This window comes from Bombina bombina, chromosome 3 (assembly GCF_027579735.1).
Source record: "Bombina bombina isolate aBomBom1 chromosome 3, aBomBom1.pri, whole genome shotgun sequence".
NCBI classification, from domain to species: domain Eukaryota; kingdom Metazoa; phylum Chordata; class Amphibia; order Anura; family Bombinatoridae; genus Bombina; species Bombina bombina.
The window spans coordinates 752,706,075-752,728,060 of NC_069501.1; the positions used below are offsets into that span (position 1 = coordinate 752,706,075).

Consider the following 21,986-nt stretch of genomic DNA (forward strand, 5'->3'; position numbering starts at 1 on the left):
TCGGGGCCCGGGCTTTTACCATTTGGTAAATCTTCAATAGTACGCGATACCTCCTCTGGGGATATAGGTGCGTTCAGAGTCTCCACATCTGTCTGAGACAGGGAAGGAAGTCTGATTGAGTCCAAATAAGAGCTCAAAGTTGGAGAAGATGATCTATCTCTCCCACCCGGAGAGGTGTGAGAAGGAGGTTGTAGATTATACAGATCATGATAATATGCTTTTAGCGTTTCCGCGATTGCTGGGCTGTCCGCATGTGTTAAACCATTTTTGTCTATCAATGTGTGAATGTGTGTTTTTAATTGTTTTCTTTTGAGGGCCCTGGCGAGAAGTCTACCAGGTTTATCCCCAAATTCGTAGAATTTCTGTTGGTTACGCAGCGCCATTTTCTGGTAGTCAAGTGTATGCATGTCCTGAATTTCTCTCCTGGCCTTATTAAGCTCAGAAAGCACCAAGGTGTCCGACGGCTGTTTTTTATGTTTTATTTCTAAGTCGCATATGCTGGTTAGGAGTGTAGTGAACCGTATTCTAGTTTGTTTAGCCAAAATGGCTTTCTGTTTCATAAGTTCGCCGCGGAGCACACATTTATGTGCTTCCCAAAGTATATGTTTAGAGGTCTATGTCGTATCGTTAATGGTGAAGTAGTCAAGGAGTGTAGTTTCTATTTTCCCCCTAAGTAGCTGGTTATTAAGTAGGAAATCATCAAATCGCCATATAAAAGGGAGGTATGGCATGTTCGGCCACCCCAGTTTACACAGCACTGGGGCGTGATCCGACCAGGTCATTGGGAGGATTTGTATTTTCTCCACAGAGGACAATGTGGCTTGGTCAGTAAAAATATAGTCAATTCTCGTGTAGAGATCATGAGGGTGGGAAAAGAAGGTGTAGTCCCGTCTCGTGGGGTATTGTGTTCTCCAAATGTCATGTATTGATAGCTCCTCTAACCTAGTGTTACATTGCTTAATGATCTTTTTTGGGATTGAGGCTGACCCTTTGAAGGTATCAAGCAGTGGTTCTAGAGTCAGGTTGACGGGTATTGAATGTTTTATAATGATTCCCACCCCGTTTTTCTTAGAAGGGCCAGATACAAAAAACATGGTTGGGAATTTAGAATTCGGCCATTTTGGCTCCCTCCCCCTCCTAAAATGGGTTTCTTGTAAATAGGCAATGTCACAGTTTAGTCTGGTCATGTCTTTTATCAAGTGGGATCTCTTTTCTGGTGTATTAAGGCCCCTCACATTCAGTGTCAGAACTGTCAAACTTTGTCTACTCCGGGGTTCCCCCATGCTAGGCACTTGGTGATAAAGGGGGTATCAGGACGAGAGAAAAAAAAAAGGGGGAGGGGGGGTAGGGGTGCAGAAGGAGAAAAAAGGAAAAGTTGGAATAAAATAGCAAAATCAGTAGAGTCAGTAGAGTAGTAATAAGAGTTCCAGCAGCGCGCTGGGGGTAGTGAAAGAGTTAGAAAAGTATTTATACAATCCTTCCTACCCGTAAAAGGCAAAAAGGAAAGAGTAAGAAAGTAAGTGTGGGGTCAGTATCCCCACACCCGACCAGCAATAAAAAAATAAAAAATAAATTGTCTGGATTAAAAATTTAGGGACAATTCATCACAAACTAGTACAATACAAAATATGTCATTCGTCTATATATAAAATAAGGTGCAGATTACTACCCTGTTATATTAAGCTTAATCACGTGGTAAACATACAATAAGGCATCCATTAATCATTTGCATAAAGAGAAGAAGTAACATTGTAGAACTAGAGAATTTCAAAGTAACATGTTTAAACATTTGGTTTGTATTATATTTTTCAAGTAGTGAATTGTGCTCATCTGGAACTGCAAAGAAGGGACCTACAATAGGGCTCTCACATATCTGATATGGCTCTTAATTAATGCTTGTGCCCCAACTGTCTACAGACCCTTTAGAGATATCTAGTCGTCTTTGACAAGCAAGAAGCTTGTATGTTATGGGCCAGTGTGCAGCATTTATCCCGCCCCATATCAAAGTGCAGTAGCAACTCCCCACCTAAATGCAACTTGCGTGCAAACTTGATTAAAAGGGATTAAGCTATTAAAGACCCTCTAGTGCTCTCCCCCAGGGCAATGTAAAGCATACTGCTGGCTGTTGGCACACCCATCTATTAGGTTGTGTGTGTATACTCTAGGTGGTGAGGGGCCCATTTAGATACGACAGTCCACATTAGATTCAAATAACGTCATTTAACATTTAACCTGAAAAAAAAACAAAGAACAACCAAAAGGTACAAAAAACACATTGAAAAACTGATAGAAATATCCTATCAAGTCCCGAATTTCCAGTCTATAAGGGTTAGGCTGGTACTAGCACATGAAACATAATATAAAAGTAAAATACTTATCAAGTTCCTCATGCTGCAATTCAGGGTGCTGTCTTAAGGTAGAAATTTTTTCACTTCAAGTGTCATGGGTCCGGGCAAAGTCCTCTTCTTCCTGGGAAGAAGAATCCTGTTGAGCATTTTCCATCTGGTCCAGTGGTGTTATGTTGATCTCAAGTATCCTGCAAAACTCAGGTAGGTCAGCCAAAGATCTGTAGACTGCTTGAGTGCCATTTTTGGAAGCTATCAGGCTCACCGGGAAGCCCCATTTATATTGTATTTTCTGAGCTTGCAGTTCGGATGTCATAAATTTGAGATCTCTTCTCTTTTGTAAAGTAGTTAGACTCAGGTTGGAAAAGATTTGGAGGGGGATCTCTGCATGGGTTACATTCTGAAGGGTCCTTGCTCTCTGCATAATAATTTCCTTATCTTTATAACTAAGAAATTTAATTATTATGTTCCTAGGTGGGGCTTTAGGCGAGGGTCTGGGCCTAAGGGCTCTGTGGGCCCTCTCTATGGGTATATCAATGGAACTCGGTGTACCTTTCAAAGTGCGGAACAGGTCCTGTAAGTACCCTTCAAGTGCAGTATTAGAGACAGATTCAGGGACTCCCCTGATCCTGACATTGTTTCGCCGCCCCCTGTTGTCCAAGTCCTCCATTCTGGAAAGAAGAAACTGTATATGCTCCTCGTGCTCTCTGATATGATGAGAGTTAGCTTTTACTTTGGCACCAAGAGTGGCATGTTTGTTTTCAAGTGTGTGCACTTGCTGTGTAACTTGGGTTATGTCCCTCTTCAGTTCGCCAAAAAAGGACCTCATTTCAGCCAATACTTTATTAATGTCCTCTTTTGAAGATATAGTGTTAAGATCACTTCTTGTTAAATATTCCTGGGGCTGTTGTGATGTTGAGCTAGTTGATTCCATGGTTTCCCGAGAGGGAGAAGGGAGTCTGCTCTCTGACATGTCTGTGGTAAGTGTAGCAGCCTTAAGAAAGTTGGTTAGGCTTGAAGACTTAAGGCCCCTTTCTAGTTTATTGTTCTTCCTGTGGGACATATTGTGAAAAGTGGCTGAGGATTGATATCAGTCTGCTAAGGCCTTTTGTTATATAAAGGTTATGGCAGTTAAAATATGGCTTGTGGCCTGGGCAAAAGATGTGCAGACGTTCAGAGCTGCGTCATATATATTATATACTGGATGTAAAATTCACTGTATATTTTCTCTTCTGTCAAGTGTGCACAGGCTAATCAGGAGAGGAGTACCAAACTCTAATGCCAAGTAGCCGTTATTTATTAGACACAGAGGGGTATGTCCTGTATCTTGCGTGCCTTTAACTTATACACCGGGGATGTGTGGGAAGTGTGGCAACTCACCGGGCAATCAGATGTTTCAGGACAGCCGTGATGTTAGTCTCTACTTGTTACAAGCAGGGTGTCCTTTACCCGGTATTCCAATCTGTCTCCGGTGCGCTTCCGGTGCAATCTCCCGGTTCTCTTTATCCAAGCTCCGACCGCCACTTACGGTGCTGATTGAAAGCTGCCTTTCTGGTGAGTGCCGACCACCCTCTCCTGTCAGATATAATTGGGCTGATCACAGTGCTTTAGTGTGGCTATAGGGGGGTCCTCCTTGCTGCGCGGTTAGTCACTGTTAGCTGGCGCGGTGTCAGGGAACTCCGATGCAGGCCTCAGACAGGGTGATGAAAAAGACAAAGTGCCGCCAGCTCCCAAATCTTTGTGCAGGTCTCAGACAAAGCCACAATGTGTTAGGCAATATGTTCCCAACGTTATCTCCATTGTTGTAGGATAGAAAGTCCCCTTATCTAGATGCTGATCGGGTGTAGGGCATTAGAGCCAAAAATTAAGCAGCCATCACCCTGCGTGGCTAGGCTCCGCCCCCCTCAATATAATATTTTTAATTAAATATCACTTATGTTATTTTGCACAGTGGACAGTTGGTATTAGTAAACTTTATAATAGCAAACCACCAGAAGTGACATATATCTTAAAAATATGTGCCTCATTCCACAGACTGTCACTAGGAAAGATATAGTGATATCCCCTTCGCACTTCCAATTTCAGACCAGATTACAAGTGGAGCATTACATATCACTTTTGTGAAATCAATATTTGTTCTCCACTGAGTAATACCAGTGCATGCTAATGTGTGCTGGTATTACAGATTGTCAGCAATGCAAAAGCGAGCTCGTGGTTGCATTTTTGGGAAGCATTACGCTCACAATAGCGCGATTCTATACTCTCCAATGGGAGCCTCGTTCTGATGCTGCCAGAGATGGCACATAACCAAGGCGCAGTGAAAGTGGTAAGTTGCGCAGCATTGGCAGCAATATTAAATATATATGTGTATGATTATATACATATATTTATGTGTTAATATGTGTATATACACATATTACGACATAAATATATATGTATATAAGCATATGCATATATTTATATTTACAGGGAACACACAGTTCCCATAGACTGCAATGTAAAGGCACTTTTCAGTGCCATTTTTTTCTAATACTTTACTTTTACCAACTTTACCCCCAAAATACTGCCTAGTGCAGTTATTTTATTAAAAAATAAAAATGCTACCATTTTTATTTTTTAATAAAATACACAACACTGTATTTTGGGGGCATTTAGGGCATATTTATAAAATTAACCAGAGATCTGATCTCTAATTAATTTTCTAAGTGTTAATTGCTACCGTGAGCGGTAGCAATAATCAGCCACTTGTAATAGCTGGTTATTTATTGCGTGCCCACAATTGGGCAAATTTGCCCATTTGCTGGTGTGTGATAAATTAGCGCTCCAATTGTAATCTAGCTCAAATTCCTTCTGGACCTGAAGCCTTTTTCCAAGCATTTTCAACTCCTGGATTATATAACATCGGACACCCATTTGGGACTATTTGTTTTTCATCTCATTTTGGGACATTTGCTGCTTCTTTGGGACTTTCCCTCTATATATCTTATTTGGTTTTCATTTTGGTACATCTGAGCTCAGATTACTACTTAATGTTCTCTTTTTTATAGTGCATCTTGTTTTTTATATTGTATCTCGCTGTATGTGTATCTTTGTTTTTAAGCTTCATGTTTTTAGACTTTATGTTGGATTAAATCAGTTTTCCTTTAACAGTTTTTCATGCTAGATTTAATCAGTTTTTAAAATGTTTATATTGTTCCTTACAAATACTACAGCATGTTAGCATCTTGTATCCACACTCATATGTATTTAGTAACCCCCTATGCAATCATCTCTACATTGTCCTACTAAGATTTGTTCACATTTTCAGTTAGCCCTTTGAACATATCTCAGTACTGGTTATATTTACCTGAGTACTCTCTATATAGCACACTTAAGCCCATTTTCTGGTGGCGCTCCTATACCTCTTCATACTTGTTCGATATACAATACGATCCTGTTAGGTGATCGTTACCCTATAGTGAGCTTGTGTGCGCTCTCAATTGGCGCTGACTACTACCCCCTTCTTTATCCTTCATATTTTTTAAATTAACCAGAGATCTGATCTCTGGTTATTTTTTAAGTGATAATTGCTACTGTGAGCTTGCAGTAGCAATAATCAGATACTTGTAATGGCTGGTTATTTATTGCGTGCCTGCAAATGGGCAAATATTTGATAAATTAGCACTCCACTTGTAATCTAGCCCAAAGTCATTTTTAATGATTTCTGCTTACAACTGTAAGCACTATGAACTCTTTCTTGCTTATGTGTTTTCATTCTTAGAATCTTACTGAGTGTTAGTACTTTTGCTTCATGTAAGAAGTTTAATAGTGAAGACTGTATGCATACAAAATATTTAGATATAAATTAAAATGTCCCCATGTCAATCCAAGACCCTTTACATGATACTTATGTAAAAGTTGTGCTGTCCTCTCACAGTGCTCAACCACGAATATCAAGTGAAATAGTGTATCATAAGAACTGGTCTAGTGCACACTGAGAGCCGGCACAAAACCCTAAACACATTCCTATTTATTAGAAATTAATTACCTGGCACTTCTTGTCAACTCAATGCACAAACAAACACAGGTTTAAAAAATCAATAATTCAACTATTTAAGGAAATGATTCTCATGTAAAATTGTTACAAATCTAAAATTGATGATGCACAAAAAAGCTAAAATAGGAAATTCAGATAATAAACTAAAACTTAAATAAAGAATACATGGAATGCTGTTAAAACTTTTTTTAAATTTTTATATCTTTGATATTTGTTTCACTCAATGAATACAAAATGGGTTAGAATGATAGATGCTAGTAAGTTTGGCAAAGTACCTTGTGGTAAAGCATGATCATGTTTGCAATTTATTAATCATCTCGTCTCCTAGATTTTCCCAAGTTTCAGTAGTTGGTGTTCTTTCCATTAACATTTATAGTTGCATCAGGTGCCCAATATATGATGTCTTGTACATCAAATGCAAACTGCTAGTAATGTGGAAAACAATTATTGCACAGAAAATACTTCGGAAACACGCTTGTAAAATGGATTATGTAAATGTTTATAATATTTTTCACCCACACTTAGGCCCAGCATGAAGAATTAATAAAGTCTGTTTCCCTTTATTTCATCTTGTGGTTGTGTATTTCATAGATGACAAGGTTGTCTCATTTCTATTTTATTTCTTTTTTATGTTTTTAATATTTATTTTTTTCAAGTTAGAGTGGATATTATTACAGAGTGACTTTCTTTCCATTTTCACTAGTTTTGAAAGCATTTTTGTGATGCTGGTATTCTTTACAGTGAAACTTGTTCTATGGGATAGGAGTTAAACAGTTATCAGATTGCGACTGCTCTGTTGATTAGAACAATCTTTCTGAATTACACAATTTTCAGGTTGCTATGTTGCATCAAGTTTTTTTCAACTTTATATTAGTTTGATTCATGTGTTTTTATTGAATATAGGACAATGATTCTTTATCATTGCTGTCTGGTAAGACTATAGCTATAATAACTTTATTTAAAACTAGTGGGTATGGACAAACAAGACAAGGAAAGATGAACATATAAGAGATAAAAGAAACAGTAAGAGTAAGAAATAAGAAAAAAATGTTGTCAATTCAGCCACAAGATTACAATCTCCATTGCTACTTTCACACTTGTGTCAGTAAAACACCATGCCCTTACTTTTACTCTTATCACCTTGCCACATGTTTACTGAGTGCTGAGGTTTTTACCCTATATCCAAAGATCTTCTGCAAGGCAGAGGGCATAGAAACAATATTATTTTATGTGGCAAAACTCTTCAGGACTGTTTTGTTGTTGTTTGTTTCTCCGCTTGAGTTATGTTAGTTCTAAGCATGGCACCACGTATTTTGGTTTTGAGAAATATTTTGCCAAACACTCATATGTTTTGAAGTTTTAACTGGTGTCTTTTATATTTATATATGATCCTCCCTTAGTGAGTACTTTATTGAGGTTCTTGCTGTTACTTGCTTTATGCATATCCATCCTGATCAGTAAACCACAATCTTTTCAATGCTTTGATTTGTATTATTAGATATTTTCTCTGATTTGTTGGGTCCATAAGTGGCCCTTATAATTTCTTCCCCTCATATTCCCCTATATATTTTCTTTATTATGCTCCCAGCAGTCCATGAGTTGCTGTTTAATTTTAATAAGGGGAAATGATCTGTTATAGTTTCTGGAAATATAATAGGGGATTTATTTTGAATTATAATTAAGACTTTTGTTTAAAAAAAAATCCTGCAGGACATGGTGCATTAATAATATGACATTATTCATGTCGCGTTTATGCAGAATCCATGTAGCAAACAACACACTACTATCCCCTATATTTGTAGGATTTTCTAAAAAGGATTTCTCAATTTTCCATTCTCTATATTTTAAAGTTATTCTAATTAATATGTTCAGCTCACTATTTATCATTATGTATACTCATATCTTATACCTGTGTTACTTATTTTAATTAAAACAATCCGATGGATCCATTGTGGTATTTAAAACCTTACTATGATGCAATATTATTCTCAAAAGATGTTTACAATATATTACATTCCTAATAATTAAGCGACTATAGTTCTTAATAATGTCCAGGTGACATCTCATATTTTCAGTGTACCACTTTGACTGTATGCTTTGATTATTTGGTAAATTTCTTCTTTTTTTTCTGTGTCTGTTTTATGATTGTGCCATAAAATAATTAGATATATAATACTAAATTGCTAATGCACTTTGCTACAAACTTCATTAAAGTGTTGTATAAGTTTGTTATGTAGGAAAATATTGCACAGAGTATTTTATTACAACCAAATCAATCATTGTAATATTTACATTTTGCAATCAGCTCTCACACTGCATGTTAATATTTTTAGGAATATTCATGTTGTAACGTTATCTCTGATTGATAGCCTAGCATTTATTCAAGTAGTTCAATACCAAGAATTATACTCTAAAGAGCAATAGTGTAACTTGTACTATTAGCAGAGCAATAGGGCACAAACAAGTGTATTTATTTAAGATGTAAAATAGTTTAAACTCAAATTAAGCTATACTTTCTTTTTGTACAGACGGTGGTGGCTTCAAAGGAACTGGAGCAATTTCACTCTGATATACAGAAATTGCTTGAACCACTGGAGGCTGAAATTCAGCTGGGAGTGAATCTTATAGAAGAAGACTTCAATAAAGATATGGTAAACTGGTAGTAATAGAGACTTGAAATGGCAAAAAGAAGAAAAAATACTTTTGTCAAACACAAAACTTCTTAAATACAACTGCAATCTGCAATGTGATACAAAGACTTACAGGAATGAGAAATATGCCTTTTTATATAGTTCCATTTTTGTATTCACATTTATAGAATTACTTAAACAATAATGTATAGTTCTTTATATTATAAAATTAGGATTTAAAAAAAATGGAGTATTTTTTTTCTCAATATTTCATTTTTTTCAAGTTAAAGAGATTATAGTATAGTATAGTACTTTGTTAGATCATGAAATTATAGCACTTGCAACCCTTCAGAGTTTTGTGTTTAACTCCTGTGAAGGGGGTAAACATATTGCTTAAAGGGCAGTCTACTTCAGAATTTCAACAACAAAATAACAAGAGAACAAAGCAAAGTAAATTGGAAAGTTGTTAAAAATTCCATGTCCTATCTGAATCATAAAAGTTTATTTTTGACTAGACTGTCCCTTTAAAGTATCACTCAGAAGTCACTGGGTCCGAGTGCATACAGCCTGTGAGTCAATCGACAGTGGTAGTCACACGACCTAGCTGTGCAATTGCCACTTCTGGTTGGCTCAGTGGATGTAGCCACTCAGGACCAGTATTTCTCTGTGGCTATCAAGCAGTACCTCAATTATGTTTTTAAACTTTTTGCAGGGATTAAATACATAGCATTGGAAAGTCACTAATGCTAAGCTTCCATACTCTACTGGATTCCAGCATGTAATTTTTGCACTATAATGTCCTTTTAAATATTAAATGCAATCATGATTGTTATAATTCATAAACACATAGATTACAAGTTTAGCATTCCGGTTTTAGCGTAAAAAACGGAACACAGCCATTACGAGTCTTTTCGGTATAGTTGTACTGCAAGCATTTTAGCCTGTAACGCAACGTCAGTCCCACACTCATAAAAATTATGTTTTTGCATGAGATTTCCATAGCGCCGGTATTACAGGTTGTGCAGTGAGGCTAAAATGCTTGCGTTCCAGCCTATACCTACACAATCCGTTCCGCAATCTGAGACCAGTAGTTATGAGTTTTGCTCAGCAAAACTGTTACACAAAACTCATAACTATAATGTTACAAAGTACACTAACATGCATAAACTATCTATAAACCCCTAGATGCCCTCCCGCATCGCAAACACTAAATTAAACATATTAACCCCTAATCTGCCGCTCCTGACATCACTGCACTAATAAAATTTATTTACCCCTATTCCGCCACTCCCTGACATCGCCACCATTATAATAAAGATATTAACCCCTATTCTGCTGCTCCCCGACATCGCCGCCACTAAATAAAGTTATTAACCCCTAAACCTCTGGTCTCCAACATCATCACCACTAAATAAACCTATTACACCAAAACCACCAGCCCCCCACATCATAAAAAACTAAATCAAACTATTAACCCCTAAACATAACAACCCCTAACTTTAAATTAAAATTACAATATCCCTATCTTAAAATAAATAAAAACTTACCTGTGAAATGTAAAAAAAAATAAGTTTAAACTACATATTAACCTAACATAACTATTATACTAAAATAACTGCAAATTAAATAAACTAAATTACACATTAAAAAAACCTAACACTAATAAAAACAATTAAATCTAAAATTACAAAAATTAAAAAACACTAAATTACAAAAAATAAAAAAACAGTAAATTACAAAAAATAACAAACACTAAATTACGAAAAATAACAAACAAAATTATCCAAAATAAGAACAATTACACCTAATCGAATAGCCCTATAAAAATAAAAAAGTCCCCCACAATAAAAAAACCTAGCCTACAATAAACTACCAATAGTCCATAAAATGGCCTTTTGTAGGGCATTGCCCTAAAGAAATCAGATCTATTCCCTGTAAAAAATACAAAGGCCCCCCCAACAGTAAAATCCACCACCCAACCAACCCCCCAAAATAAAAAATCTAACTCTAACAAAAACCTAAGCTACCCATTGCCCTGAAAATGGCATTTGTATGGGCATTGCCCTTAAAAGGGCATTCAGCTCTTTTTCATTGCCCTGAAAAGGGCATTTAGCTATTTTAAGATAGCCCAAACCCTAATAAACCCCCCCCCAAAAAAAGTTTAAAAAAACCTAACACTAACCCCCGACGATCCACTTACAGTCTTCATCCAGGTGGTGAGGTCTTCATCCATCCAGGAAGCGTCTTCTATCTTCATCCAGGCAGCATCTTCTATCTTCATCCCGGTGGCGGTGACCGTATAATGAGGACACTCTGTACAGGATGTCTTGAAGGATGGACCCGCTCCGTACTGCCGGGTTGAAGATAGAAGATGCCGCCTGGATGAAGATAGAAGATGTCGTCTGGATGGATGAAGACCTCGCCGCCTGGATGAAGACTTCTCACCGCCTGAATGTCCGGACTTCAAAAACTGTAACTGGATCGTTGGAGGTTAGTGTTAGGTTTTTTTAAACTTTTTTTGGGTAGGGTTTCTTTTTTAGATTAGGGTTTGGGCTATCTTAAAAGAGATAAATGCTCTTTTCAGGGCAATGAAAAAGAGCTGAATAACCTTTTAAGGGCAATGCCCATACAAATGCCCTTTTCAGGGCAATGGGTAGCTTAGGTTTTTGTTAGAGTTAGGTTTTTTATTTTGGGGGGCTGGTTGGGTGGTGGGTTTTACTGTTGGGGGGTCTTTGTGTTTTTTTACAGGGAAATTAGCTAATTTCTTAAGGGCAATGCCCTAAAAAAGGCTATTTTAAGGGCAATTGGTATTTATTGTAGGCTAGGGTTTTTTTTATTTTGGGGGGCTTTTTTATTTTTAAAGGGCTATTAGATTAGGTGTAATTGTTTTTATTTTGGATAATTTTGTTTGTTATTTTTTTGTAATTTAGTATTTTTTATTTTTTGTGATTGTAGATTTAATTATTTTTAGTAGTGTTAGGTTTTTTTAATGTGTAATTTAGTTTGTAGTTATTTTAATTTTAGTATAAAAGTTAAGTATAATAGTAATGTTAGTTTAATATATTGTTTAAACTTAGCTTTATTTAATTTCACAGGTAAGTTTTTATTTATTTTAAGATAGGGCTATTGTAATTTTATTATAAAGTTAGGGGTTTGTTAGGTTTAGGGGTTAATAGTTTAATTTAGCTTTTTGCGATGTGGGGGGCTGGTGGTTTAGGGGTTAATAGGTTTATTTAGTGGCGGTGATGTGGGAGGCCAGAGGTTTAGGGGTTAATAACTTTTATTAGTGGAGGCGATGTCGGGGAGTGGCGAAATAGGGGTTAATATCTTTATTATAGTGTGGGCGATGTTGTGGTGCGGGGGAATAGGGGTTAATAACTTTATTATAGTGGTGGCGCTGTCGGGCAGCGGCAGAATAGGGGTTAATAGCTTTATTTAGGTGGTGGCGATGTCAGGAGCGGCAGATTAGGGGTTAATAACTTTATTTAGTTGTCAGCAATGTCGGGGGCGGCAGATTAGGGGTATTTAGAAGTGGGGTTTATGTTAGGGTGTTAGGTTTAAATGTAACTTTTTCCCCATAGACATCAATGGGCTTGCTTTACAGCAATCGCCATTCCGCACATCAGGTGTTAGTTTTTTTTTCTAACACACTCTCCCCATTGATGTCTATCGGTAAAGTGAGTAGGACCACGCATTCTCAGCCCTTGGATTTTGTGCGGTATGGAGCTCATCACCACCTTATCGCAAGCACAAGGCAGCTTTTTAAAATCTTGCAATGGCAGCGCTATGGAGAGTGAAATAACGCAACTTTTGTTGCGTTCGTTTTGCACCCTCTATTATTTCAGGATCAGACGTAATTATAAGAATCATCAAATGGAATGACAATAACCCCACTTGACTCCAAATGATGGAAATCATAAATTATACCTAACATATAATACATTATTGTAAAACAAATATGCATACAAACATAAACATTCATTATAAAACCATAAAGCTATTCTTAGATAAAGGTCAGCAGTTTATAAAATGATTACTAACCGTCACTGTTTTAGAATATGTTTCTGTTCATAAAAGAAAGAAAAATACATGTACCAAAAGCATTGCTTATTTAGGGCTGATTACGAGTGGAGCGTAATATGTAATACCATCACACGTAAATGTGCACTGGTATTACAAGTACAGCGCAATGCGAACACAACCTCACGAGAGCACGCTTCCTTAGGCTCTAATGGGAGCCTCGTTTTTATACTAGCAGCCACAGCAAACAACCTAGTGTAGCACAGATGGCAATTAATGCAGAATTGTGCAGCAATAAATAAATATATATGTATATGCTTATATGCATATATAGTTATGAGTTTATATGTGTATATAGACATATTATCATATAAATATATATACATATAAGCATAAACATATAAATTTATAGAGAAAAACTACAGTCCCCCATTGAACTCCATATAAAGACACTTTAGGTGCCGTTTTTTTTCTAACACCCTACATCCCCTCACTTTACTAAGACCAAAAATCAATGGCACTATTAAAGGCAATCTCCTTAATAATATGTGGATAGTAACGGTATAATATATATACCTAGTGGTGCTATGCATAAGGACAAAAATTAGAAAAAGTGGAAAAAGAGAGACAATTCCACACAAAAAAAGTTTGCATATATAGCACTCTATGCCCAGACTAGAAGGCAGGAGTTACCTGATAGGGTTAAAACATAAGTTTTTTTTTTTTTCTTAAAAATAAAATATCATATAATCACTGCATACAATGCAAAATAGGAATTATTACATATGCAATGGTGTGACGATATATTTTCCATATATTTTGTATACATTACAATTCTTAACAAAGATTAGTTGTAAATATATTTAAACTAAATGAACAATTTTGGGTTGCATAAGTGAGTTATATGAACTAAAATTAGGGAGAAATAAAATTAATAAGTTAGAGAAAAGACACAGTAAACAAGACAAGTGTAGCTCCTGCAGAGTAAAAGCTATTGTATCATTGATTGTTAGGTTATTAGGATGACCTTCTGTCAGGTCTAGGGTTTTTAAGAAAAAGCGTTGGGTCTATCAGTTAAGGGTGGTTAGTGGTTTTGAGTTTGAGGGGGGATGGAAGGGCGGTAGGCTTGGGTGTGGGGGGTGTCTGACTGAGGTATTCTTCCCACAAAAAGCAAATCGAGTGGTAGTTGGCTATCTGTTTGTTACGAGAATAACTATATTTCTCTAGTTGAAGGGATTGTGTGGTTGTTGCTCTCCAAACATGGATAGATGGGAGAGTGTTACATTTCCAGTTTTGGGGAATTGGTCGTTTTGCGGAGTTTGTCATGATAGTCAGTAGAGCTAATCGAAGTTTGCATGTTATTTTGGTAAATTTATTAAAGATGAAAAACCAAATGTCACGCTTGACGCTTCCCAATATGCCTGAACTATTGGGCATGTCCACCATATATGTGTGGGAGAACCAATGTTTTGGCAGCCTCTCCAGCATTCCGGTGTGTGTGTGGGGAAAATGGTGTGTAGTCGGTGGGGAGTGTAGTACCATCTATATAGTAGCTTAACATTCATTTCCATTACGTAAATGGACGAAGAGGATTTTGTCATGTAGGTGAAGATTTTTTGCCATTCTTTTGGGGTTTGAGTGGTGCCAATCTCTGCTTCCCATTTTTGTATGAATGAGGAGAGAGACATGCTGTTTGGTTGCATTAGTAGTTGGTATGTAAAAGATAGAAAGCCCTTATGAAGGGCGTCATAGATGCAGCTGCCCTCGAAGCTAGTGTGAGAGCGGAAAAGTTGTGGCTTATGAGGTGTTTGGAGAGAAAGTCCACTAGTTGATGGTATCTAAACCAATCTATGTGTTTTTTGTCCAGGATAGGGGTGAGTTTGGTTAAGGGTTTGATTTTCCCATTCTGAATGATTGTAAGACAGTGGAGGGAATTTGCAATGTGGGGTGTTTGGGTTATTTGGGTGGGGGGTGGTACTGGGGAATCTGTTTTTTCGTAAAGGGGTGTTAGCGGGGAAGGTACAGTTGAGATGTGGTTATACTGTTTGATGGATGTGTCCCATAATTTTAAAGTTTCTCCTGTGATTATTGGTAGACATGCGGGCAAGTTTCCCCCTGGTGGGAGGTAACCAGCATTTGCTGCCAAGGTGTGTAGTATGGGATAATGAGTGCTCTAAGAGAACCCATTCCTTGTGTGCTGAGTGCCTGCACCAATGTATTAGTCTGGTGTAGAAGCAGGCGAGTCTGTATTGGATAAGGCTTGGGATCCAGAGGCCACCCAGTTCTTTGGGGCGATATAGGGTGGCGGTAGCTATTTGTGGTCTTTTATGTTGCCATATATAGGAGATAAGGGACTTTTGGAGATTGTGTATGACTGATTTAGGGATTGGGATCGTCAGGGTTTGGAAAAGGTATAGTAGCTTCGGGAGAAGAATCATTTTAACCGAGTTAATCCTGCCTAACCATGAGATTGGCTTATTGCTCCAGGATCGCAACATAGTTTGTATTGTATCGGTTATGACTTTATAGTTGGTGTCGAGTGTTACTTGTGTGTGAGGGGAAATATAGACTCCGAGATATTTTTTGGAGCGGGGTTGTATGCGAAAATGTACGAGTGTTTGTATCGCGGCAATTTCATCTGGTTGCAGCCCAAGTGGGAGTAATTCTGATTTAGTAATATTTATTTTGAAATTGGAAAAGATGCCGTAGGTGGATAGTGCTTGAATAAGGGGAGGAAGTGAGTCATGAGGTTGTGTTAGTGTGAGGAAAAGATCATCAGCGTATAAGGTAGCTTTGTATTTCTGGTGAGCAATTGTGAACCCTTGTATATCTGTGTTGCGTCTAATATGTGAGGCTAATACCTCCATAGCAAGGATAAATAATATGGGGGAGAGAGGACATCCCTGTCTTGTACCGTTTGTGATCGAAAATGGATGGGATAGGGTGTCATTCAATTTTATTTTGGCTTGGGGGTTGTTGTAGAGGGAGAATATTTTCCCGGTGAAATTTGGGTCAAAACCGAATTGTGTGAGTGTCTCTCGCAGAAATTGCCAGTTTAGCCTGTCAAAGGCTTTCTCTGCACCCATGGAGATGAACACGGAGGGGATGTGGTTGTTAATTGCGTGTTCCATTAACAATAAGATTTTAGTTGTGTTGTCTTTAGCCTCTCTAAGTGGAGTGAAACCAGCCTGATTAATATGTATGATTGACGGGAGTATGGAGTTGATACGGGTAGCTAATATTTTAGCATAAAGTTTGATGTCTATATTGAGAAGGGAGATTGGGTGAAAGTTAGCGGGTGTTGTAGGGGGCTTACCTGGTTTCGGGATCACTACAACCTGTGCTTCCAGCATGGATTGGGGGAATGGATTAGTGTCTGTAACTTCATTAAATAGCTGAGTAAGGTAGGTAGAAAGTTAGGAGGAGAAGGTGTAATAATACTTTCCAGTGAAACCGTCCAGTCCTGGGCTTTTCCCGTTGTTAAATGATTTTATGGGTTCAGTCTGGGTAATGGGGTTGCTGAGGGTTTTGAGTTGATCAGATGTTATGCTGGGCAATTGTGCACTGGAGATGTAAGAGATCAGGTCTGGGGAAAGGCCCTGAGAGGGTATATCCTTTTGAATGTTATATAGGGTGGAATAATAGTTATGAAAGGATTGTAAAATATCTTTAGTGGTTTTTAGATTGTGGGGGCGGTTGGGTGTTTGTAATTCATTAATGTATGATTTTAATCTCTTTTTTTTCAAGGCTCTTGCTAAAAGCTTGCCAGACCTATTGCTTTCGTAAAAGAACATGCTGTTGGTTTTTGCGCAAAGCGTCTGGTATTCTATTTGTAGGAAGCCATCTAATGCATGTCTAGCGTTTTGTAAGTCGGTCAGTATGTCGGGGTCTGTAGGGGATATTTTGTGGGCCAAGTATAGGCGAGCAAAGGTATCAGATAGCTCATTGTATTGTTGCCGGTGTAGTTTTGGGAGATGAGCCTTCAGTTTAATTAATTCGCTCCTGAGCACGCTTTTGTGCGCCTCCCAGATTGTGTATTTGTTGGTTGTCGAGTGTATGTTCAGCTGGAAGTATTCTTTGATGGTGTTATCGAGTTTTGCAACTGTATCTGGGTTGTTAAGGAGGGAGTTATCTAATTTCCACATGTATGATGTTAAAGGGGTGTTTATCCAAGATATGTTCAATTTTACTGCTGAGTGGTCTGACCACGATGTGGGGGAAATAACGCATCTGTTGACTAAGGCTAGGGCTGGTTGGTTGGTGAAAATGTAGTCTATGCGGCTGTGTGTTTTGTTAGGGTGGAAGAAGAAAGTATAGTCTCGGGTATCTTGATGGATGAAGCGCCAGGTATCATGTAGGTTGAGGTTTTTCAAACCTGTCCACAATACTTTAGTGACTTTTTTTGATATCGCTATTGTGGGATTGGAGCTGTCCTTGGCGGGCTGAATGGGGATGTTAAAGTCTCCCGCCATGAAGATAGGGCCTTTTGCGATATCTACAATTCGATTAAATATTTGTTTAAAGAAGGGGGCTTGGTTTGTGTTTGGAGCATAAATGTTTATCAGTGTGATAGGTCTGCCATAAAGCAGACCTACCAGGCCAAGAAATCAACCTTCTGAGTCTTTGGAGGTTTGAATGTGGGTAAAGGGAAGTGATTTGTGCAGTAAAACACTAACTCCACTTCTTTTTGAGATGTTGGAGCTATGATAATGGGTGGTAAACATTTTTCCAAAGTATTTGGGTTCCTTGTTTCTCTTAAAGTGAGTCTCTTGTAGGTACAAGATATCCACTTGTCTTTTTGAGAGGTCTAAGAGGGCTTTGGATCGTTTATGGGGTGAACTGAGTCCCTTAGCGTTTTGTGTAAGAAGATTTAGCTTACGAGTTTCGTCATCCTTAAGTTTGGGCGACATGGTGTTCTAGTTTTGGTGTGCTGTCTGGCTGTATGAATGAGGTCATATTGAGCCTATTGCGTGAGTGTAGCTTATAAGTATATGAGTGTGTCTCTGCAGGAGAAAAACAGTTATTTAACAAGTAATAACATAAGTAACGTTTCATAACAAACATTATAACATTGTGAACAATGATAAACATTAACAGTATTACAAAAAAACAAAAAGTCTCTCTTCCTATTATAGGGCATAAATGAGAGTAGGTTGAGCGCATTACCACAAAGCACCCTTTGAGTTGTAGATATTTTTCAAGTGAAATTGGTTAGGAATCCTGATGGGGAAGAGGGTAAGGGAGGTGGGTCAGAGGGATGGGAAGGGAGAATGGGGGATAGGTGGGAAGGGAGAAGGGTGGTGGAAAGAATGATATGGGAAAAGGGTTAGATTATCTTTGTGATTGGGGTTTGTCATTAGTCTTGTTCTAGAAATGGCAGGAGATTATGGGTTGTTAAGTTGCAAAACTAATTAATGATGATAAGTACTTGCCTGTCCCCAGGAGGCAACATTGTCCTAAATTCAAGTCTGTTTATTCAGTATTGCAAAATAAGGGGTATAAAGTTCATGAAGGTGAATTATCAGATGAGGCAGAGCTGGTGGTGGTTTGCCTTCTGGTGGTGGTGTCTTTTGACTTGGTTCTCTTGGGAAGGGCTGTGTGCCAGGATTCACCTGGGTTGCTTCGTCCTTTGGGGATATGTGAGCTCCATGGCTCGGGAGGTGTATCTGTAGGGGGTTCGAGTCCAAGTGCTGTACAAAAAGTCTGAGTGTCCTCTGGGGTCCTGCAGACCACACGGGGGCTATTGCTAATAGTCCAAAGATGTGTTGGAAAGCCCCATATGTAAAGGATTCTCTTGTTTCTTAACAGGGTAGTAAGGGGTGAAAATTCCTTCCTGCATTGTAAGGTGCGGGTTGATAAGTCTTGAAAAAATTGTAGGACATTGCCTCTGAATCTTACGGGCTGAGTTTTGCGGGATTGCTGTAAGAGCATTTCTTTCTCTTGAAAAATTTTTAGGCGGATCACGATATCCCTTGGTGGGGCTGAGTCAGGCGGTTTTGGTCTCAAAGTTCTATGAGCTCTGACCCATGGGATGTCCTCAGTGTATGAAGGTTCTTTCAAGTGCCAAAATAGGTCCTGTAGATAAACAGGGAAATCCCTGGGCAAGACCGATTTTGGCACTCCTCTGATGCGTATGTTTTTGCGCCTACTTCGGTTCTCAAGGTCATCAAGTTTATCTTGAAGTGAGAGTATAGTCTCCTGTTGAGAGGTTAGTTGTTCTGTTAAGTGCTGTACATCTTCTTTAATGATGTCTTGGTTGCTTTCAAGAGATTCGACCTGAAAGCCTAAGGTGTGAATGTCCTGTTTTAATTCCGCTAGTTCCTCTCTGATGCAGGAATGGACTATGTCCGTGATATCTTTTTTTGAAGGTAAATTTTGTAAAAAAGAGGGAGAGAGCTGCCAATCCAGGACCACTAGTAGAGTTCTGTTTGGTTGAGATTCTTGTGGCTGTGTCTGAGGAGTTTTGTCCCCAGATTTAAGGGAAGCAGGAGAGGTATTTGCCGTATCTGAACTATGTAAAAAGGAGGACATTAGGTTTGATTTCCCTGCTGTAGACTTTGGTATTTTGTCTTGTTTGATATTGCGTTTACTCGCCATGTTGGGCGAGAAGTACATGTGGCATGATTCTTGGGCCTCTGTGGCGAAGTTGTCTTGTGCAATGTAATTCTTGTGAGTTGTGTGCTATTAGGAGGTTTTAGCACCAAAACAGTTAGAGGGAATTTGTATTTACTGATAATTTATGAAAGGTATTTATCAGTAATATATTGCAGGCTAAAGGGATTAAAGTTTATGCTGAGGTCACAGTAGCAAGTTGTGGAAAAGAGGACTAGATCCCTAGGCTGAGGTTGCGGCATAGGCAAGAAAAGCCACATAATTATCCCTCCTAGATTAGGAGGTTAATTATGGGGATGGGGGGGAGGTGGTGATGGGGAACACTGTAGGGGGTAGTAGGAGCAAGGAAGGTCAGGATTCCTCAGTGATATAAGGGCCTTTACGGCGGAGCTCCAGAATTATGCTGCCATCTCTGCAGCTGCCGGCTCCGCCCCCTAAAACATAACTTTTATTGTAAAATTCTTAAAAATAGGGTCAACACATAGTTAAAATAATGTGTGATATTAGCGAAGTGTCAATGTATATAAGTGGTATTTATAGATAGTTATCCGACTTTTTAATTGTGAAATCCTGAATACCACAAAAAAATAGACTACAAAGGTAGGCTCACAAAACCAATGTGGGATGATATTATGACATAGTGATAAAAAATTATAAATCACCATGCAAATAACTTCTAATATCTAGTTAAGCACTGATTAAGTATACTGGGTTATGCTGTAACTTATATGTTATGCTTAACCCTTTGAGTGCTAATGACGGCTCTGAGCCGTCACAGAGTTTCCCACTCTGGTGCTAATGATGGCTCAGAGCCATCACTAGCACTCTCCCAACTTGAGGGAGATCTGGGGGCTCCCACCCACTCCTACCCCGGCGATCGTGCCTGTAGAATGACAGGCATCGCTGGGGCTTTCCGTTTTGCGTGGTGACGTCACACGCGCAATAACGTGATGACGTCACCACGCAACTTTATTTATACTTAACAATGTTAAGTATAGGAGCAAGGGGCATGCTGCTTAGAAGCCTTGGAAAGGTAATCGTCTAACCTTACCAACAGTGTAAGTCTTCGGGGTCTCAAAAAAATAAAAAAAAAGTTAAAAAAAAATTGTTAAAAAAAATAAAAAAAAAATTAAAAAAACATTAAAAAATCTTAGCACCCAGGTGGTAAAGTGCTTAACACTCATGCTGGGTTGCATGATAGTTAAATACCCTTTCAACAGCAGGGGTAATATACACTGTATGATATATCGGAAGTTGAAATTGTTTCTACTGCTTATGGTATAATTCTAAATAAAATGCTTGCTTGGAATAACAAAGTAATAGCTGCCAGTGCAGATATTGTAACAGGGTAGCGAGTGAATGCTATTATGCCCGTGGTGGATAAATTATCCCAATGAACTCTGCTGTATTATTAATATCTAAAGTATGCTAGAGTATACATTATTACCAAATAGCTTCACTATCTGTTTATGCACCAGGACAAAAGCGCTCTACGCACCAACAAATTTAATTGAATTAAATAATAGTTCACACACAGTTCACAGTTGGCATACGGTAATAAACTTTAAGGTGCTAAAACGTGCATTAATGCACACTAAGGTAAAAACTATATTTAGTGCCAACCGCTATCCTGTGTTACTAAACCCACTTGAGCATAGTTTGAAACAACCCAGAGGTACTGAGTAGTGTGTTATAGGTTAGTTAGTAATATCAGCACATTAAGAGATCATAGCATGGGTCTACGTGGAGACAGGTAATATTGTGACTACTAACGCTAAATCCCACTGTTAAAAAAAGAGCCCCCTAATGCTCTGAGAGTCCCCTGATGTGTTTCGCCCCTCCAGGCTTTATCAAAGGAGGCGCACCGCCGATTCTCTGGGGATATATACCCTAGCATACCGGAAGTACCGCCTAATTTTCATAATGATTGGATCCCAATGCTGTCACTCAAATCGACAGGGCCAATCCCTGGCTAGTAGGAGTAAGCTGTAAATGCTCCAACACTTAAGGTGGACTATACTCATAGATCGTATATAAGACTTATTATTCGAAGTGTTCGGTAAAGAGTCCTATAATTGTCCTCTGTGGTCATTTTATTCTTAAAGGGACAGTATACACTCATTTTCATATAACTGCATGTAATAGACACTACTATAAAGAATACGATGCACAGATACTGATATAAAAATCCAGTATAAAACTGTTTAAAAACTTAGAAGCTGTCAGTTTGGCTCTGTTGAAAAGGTAGTTGGAAAGCCCACTGCAAGTGGCAAATAAGACACTCCCCCCCTCCCCCTTCTTTTGCATATGAAAAGACCCTTTACACAAACAGGAGCAAGCTGG

The 21,986-nt window shown here is 38.4% G+C and overlaps 1 protein-coding gene across 1 annotated transcript in view; it reads left to right on the top strand.

The window, feature by feature from the left end:
* The window catches only part of DMD (dystrophin), a 4,487,195-nt gene that overhangs the window by 2,125,178 nt on the left and 2,340,031 nt on the right, over window positions 1-21,986 (top strand). The window contains exon 38 of the mRNA XM_053707599.1: window positions 8,910-9,032. Coding sequence (XP_053563574.1) covers window positions 8,910-9,032 — 123 coding nt within the window. The remainder of the gene's footprint in view (window positions 1-8,909; window positions 9,033-21,986) is intronic.